This window comes from Barbus barbus (genome assembly GCF_936440315.1).
Source record: "Barbus barbus genome assembly, chromosome: 5".
Classification (NCBI taxonomy): domain Eukaryota; kingdom Metazoa; phylum Chordata; class Actinopteri; order Cypriniformes; family Cyprinidae; genus Barbus; species Barbus barbus.
Window position 1 is genome coordinate 12776626 of NC_136733.1, and position 5363 is coordinate 12781988.

Genomic DNA, 5363 nt, shown 5'->3' on the forward strand with positions numbered 1-5363 from the left:
AAGCTGTTTATTCATTTTTCTATCCCTGAACGAAAAACTAAAATTTAAGTTGAATTATCTTTTTTCGAAAAAAAAAACAAAAAACGAAAAAGGAGCCGTTTTCGAATTATTCTACTTTCAATATTAATAATAATAATTAAAAAAAAAAAACAATGAATGAATGATACATGGATTATTAGACATGGAAGTTTAAATTCTGACAGAAAGTGTTATCGAAATGAAAACTTCTCTTTTGGAAATTAGATTTTTTTTAAAGTATTTTTTAGGGTGTGATGTAAACAGGTAAACATTAATTTTACTCCTAAGAATGAAAATGTTTAAAAGAAAAATATTTCTAGCAATATGTTGTTTAGTAGGTGGTAAAATGTTTTGTTATTGTATGTACTAGAATACAGCATCCAAGGTATTACAAATCACCTGCTTTACCATGATAATTGTTTTCAATGAACAGCCAGTGTGGTTCATTCAGTGAGTTTATTCAGAGTACAATGAATGAATAGATGTTCTCTGTATCATGCAGCATTACCAGCGGGATCCCCATTCAGGCTGCACTGACATGATGCTTGATACAAATTGAAACACCTGCTACATTGTCATGAATCAGCAGCACTTTTCCAAATTAAATAATACAACCTCCTGCTGGGTGTTGATCTTTATTTTGAGCTACTAGGGCTAGAGCCTCTTTTGATGACTTTGTCATGTGATTCTAATGAGAAAACAGTTATTATTAACTTGGACTCTTCAACAGGTCTGTAATCCTCTCATATTGTTTCAAAGTGTGAGGATTCTGGAATTACATCCTGTCTTACGATGCCCACTCAGTGGAACCCTGCAGTCTGTGTGCTGAACACAAGCCACGTTGTATGAAATCTTAATCAACTTTCCACCAAACAAAACACTTGAGCTCTGTCAGTGGTCTCATCAGGTTCTCAATGAGATTTTGTGTTTTTGTTAATAGCCACATACTCATGAGAAACCAAGACAATGGTGAATCTAAGGATAACGTGGCACATTGCAGACTATGGCCGGTAGGCCTATAAAAATGAACCAATTTGCCACCATCATCAGACCAGCTTGCAAGACATCACAGGAGACAGCAGCTGACAACACTGAAGAAACACTTGGGATCAAGAATGAAGCTTTCCGTTGGTACCATCCTCATCACTGTTGCACTTTTGTCCGAGTGCTACTTTAGAGCCGCTGCCATCCCCATGACCAAAGCTGAAGACACGGAGCCAGATCTGCAAGGCTTGAGCGAGAGCTTGGAGGAGAACTCTCTGAGATCCGCACCAGGCAACTCCAGGATCATCGTGGTGGCCGACTCCAATCTGCTGAGGACCCTAACATCTCTGAACAAAGGACTCCCTCGTCTCAGTCTCCCTGAGAGCCTTCTCAGCACAGAGCGCAGAGATGTCGGAACAGACCTGAGCCCGAGCATCGCCATCATCAAAAGGGACACCATGAGGTGCATGGTGGGACGAGTGTATCGGCCATGCTGGGAGGTGTAGGTCTTCTGGGACGACGGAAAGAATGCAATCAGATTCGCCTTCTCTAATCTAGTGTTGCTTGTAAAGAGGATGTAAAACTTGATGCTATTTAATGATGCTGATGCTATTAAATGCTGAAAAGATTATTCTACCAAGGTCTTATGTTCTCGTCTGTTATAATTTAACATTTTCCTTTTTCATACTTCTCTTTCATTTGTGTTGCATTTGAATATGGGATCTGAGGGTAGCGTGATCAATGCTCATACCATAGATTTTTTGATTAAGTAAAAGTGATTATTTTTAGCATTATCTTTTTTATTTTTCCAAATTAAAATATTTTCTACAATGTTAGCTTATAATGCAGAGAGTTCTACAAGTCATATGTATGCTGAATTACCATAGTTCATAGTTATTATCATAGTTTAAAAGATCAATATTTTGTCATGCCAAATTCATTAATCTTAGTCAGTTTTGCTTGGACTTAAATGGCATCTCATTTTAGCTAATGAGAAAGTGTAAAATGAAATCCAACATTTTGTATTTTATTGTAGACAAGTATCAACGTTTAACAAAAACATTGTGAAAACTGTAGTTGTTTTGAAAACAAGCTCCTGAAATAACAACATTATATTAAGTACTCTATTATAAAACAGTATTTTGAATTCTTTATGCTTTAGTGAGTAATTTACAAAGACCACTTACATAGGTTTAGCAGTTTGGGAAACGGACAGATGTATAGTCATGATTCATGTTCACAAGTGTTTAAGTGTGTTGTTTACAGGAAAAGCGTGACACATTTTGACTATTACATAGTTCAATTCATTTATCCGTTATAATATTATGACAGATTCATCTCAATCTCAAGCAGATTAAAGGCTGACATTATTGACTTTATTTTATGAAACAATTACATTTTCCATCTTGTTTTTGGTATCACTGATGAAAAAAACCAAAAACAATTTCCATCAGTAATACACTGAGGTTCTGAGTAAACACTGTGGCCAGGCATTTTTAAAGCAATACTTTGCCTGGCTCAACCAATAGTGAGAGTCTGGGGGCAGGACTAACACTGTTAGTCAGAACTGAAGGATGGGGAGTGTTAGATTTTTCATTGTCTGAATCTTTTAACAACATTAATGGACAGAAATCCAAATTGTACTCAATGATGTGTGAATGAAAACTCTCTGTGAGTACACCTTTTGCAATGCAACAAAAGGGAAATCAACCTTTGCCTGTGGCCTTCTTCGTCATTTTATCGTTATAAGGAATCTATTATCCTTTTTGGCAGCATTTGTTCACACTTTCCCTTCCTTCACACACTCTTGGCTAACCGCTTTAACCTTATGGCTTTGATTAATGCCACACTTCTGTCCATCCAATTACTTTTCCTCCAGCCCTCACAACTCTTTAGCTGATTTGTAATCCGTTTAATCTGTGCTCCCTGTCTCCTGTCATTGGTTAGCGGTCAAACACAACAGTGGAGGTGAAGAATATAATTTTTCACCTGATTAATAACACATGGGGCATATCATGGGGAGGGGATGTTTATTATAAGATAACGAGAAAGGCACATTGATTGAGAAGAAAAAGAAGAAGAAGAACAACAACCACTATTAGTTATTCTGTTGTTGTAGCTCTCAGCCAATAAATGTGGTTTCACTTTGATGAAGATTATCAACACACTAGACATTGGAGGGCAGAAAGTGCTCTTTGTTTTAAAAGGAGTAGGCTATAGACCCTTTGCATTGCGGTCTCTCAGTTTTAAAGAATGGAAAAATTTAAACAATTCCAGTTTGAGTCTGAAAGGGTGAATGTGTATAGTAGGGACAAATGATAACCCTATGTTTAAAATATTCTCTTCAGACTCAAACGAGATATGATCAGTAAGGTTTAAAATTAAACTCTTCTCTGTCCCTATCTGGTGATCGTTTTTTTTTTACATTTTTCCTTTTTTTATTATTGTCTGAAATCAAAACTCAGTCCAACCATGCTAGTTGGATATTTACATGTGACCATGTAAAGCTAATTTTTATATTAACTGTCAAAACATTTTCACAATGAATACATTTTTTTTTTTTTACTTTTGGTTGCATTGAAACAAATACAGAACATTTTAATTGTGCATGACGGGGGTGTACTGAGAGAGGAATTAACCTTCTGTATCTTTCTAATTAAAATGTCTGTCATGATCAGACGAGAGTGACCCTTATCTGCATGTTGTGCTAAAATGCTAATCCTGTCAAATGCAGATGGTAAAAGAGACGACAGGCAACCTTAAATGGAGGTTCAGTATGCTGACTGAGAAAGAGAAAACACAACATTTCTGTCATACATATTTTGTGCAATAAAAATAATGAGTGGAGGATGATAATGGAAATTCTTACACTGAGTATGCTAATGAACAGTTGTTTATAGATCATTGTTCAATGAAGATAAAGAGGCATTTTTTCATAATAATTTCAAGTGCAGTCAGATGCAAATACAATTTGCACCTCATTGTGCATCTGTTGAATGTATTGTTCACTTAGAAATTCATTGTACCTGTGAAAGATATTGCTGCTTACTTATAAGGCCTAAATGGTTCAGCTTCTCTGTGTTTAACAGATCTTTTATCATGCTACAATCCATCACGCTCTTGGAAGTTGCAAAACCTTAAAGGTAGAAGGACATAAAGTCTACTATAAAGAAGGAGGAACATTTTTACATTTGTCTCCTAGACTCCTAAACAGGAATATCCTTCCAAATAATGTTTGTGGATCAGACACTCTCTCCCAGTTTAAATCTAGATTAAAGACATCTCTTTAGCCAGTCATTTACATCTCGGGATTTTCCCATCAGCTGACTAAACATTAATTGATGAGAAGGCTTAGTCGACCAAATATATATGTCATAGAAGAACATGCGAATGTTGTTTTAAATGAATATTACGACACAAGTTTTGTATGAAGCTTTGTTTACAAAAGAAATGTAAACACGTAAGCAACCATGAGCCCATAAATTTAAATATGTCCACCATGTATTCTGTTTTGTGATCTGGTTACCCTATTTTCCATTAATTTAACAACATGAGTTATTCCACTGAACAGGGAATTGCTTGTTTTTTTTCTTTTCTATCCCAAATCATATCACCCATTTTCGTAGGGGTTCATAAACTTTTTTTTTTTCCCTTTCGTTCACTTTTAATTACTATGTTTGCATACAGTACTGCAGCTCCCTATACGCAGAGTACGCAGTTTGCGTAGGGCACCAACTCCCAGGGGGGGCACCATCCGAGTTGCTAAAAAAACCAAAAAAAAAACACTTTCATTTATATTAGTAATAAAATTAACATATACATAGAAATAAATAAAAAATCTAAACATTAACATATATAAAAAAATGCATTTTACGGTGAACGTAGACGTAGGCAGTAGGCTAATCACACGTGACCCAGCATTTCTGCATCTGCGCCCGCGCCCGCCTCATGTTTGTGGCGGCTGAAAGCAAATGATCAGAATTGATGGATAGCTATGCCCGTGAAAAGACATCAGCAATCCGGCACTGAGAAAAGAAAAAGAAAAAAAAAGCCCGTGCATCACTTTAAGGTAGCCTGCATTCATAATGTCCTGTGAAACTTTTTTGGCTATTGATGTTAATAATGTGTTTTAATGTCGTAAAAATGTAACCACCAACAACGCATATAATATTCTCTCTGGCCATTTCTCAAATGGAGGCTGCATCCTCCGGAGGTCGCATTTGTAGGCTGCATACGTCATCAAGCCTGGTTTATTTCGGTTAACTGAGCATAACATTCGTGAGTCAAAAGCACATTACAACAATTTACACTTAACTAAGAATATGACGTATGCAGCCTACAAATGCAACCTCCGGAGGATG

The 5363-nt window shown here is 36.2% G+C and overlaps 1 protein-coding gene across 1 annotated transcript; it reads left to right on the forward strand.

Annotated features, from left to right (window-relative positions):
* Nucleotides 1-1133: 1133 nt before the first annotated feature.
* LOC306870443 (pro-MCH 1-like) lies at nucleotides 1134-1508 on the forward strand (the record flags this gene model as incomplete). Its single annotated transcript, XM_079417721.1, has 1 exon — nucleotides 1134-1508. One exon carries the CDS (start codon nucleotides 1134-1136, stop codon nucleotides 1506-1508), a length of 375 nt encoding a protein of 124 aa, XP_079273847.1.
* Between the last annotated feature and the right edge of the window lie 3855 nt (nucleotides 1509-5363).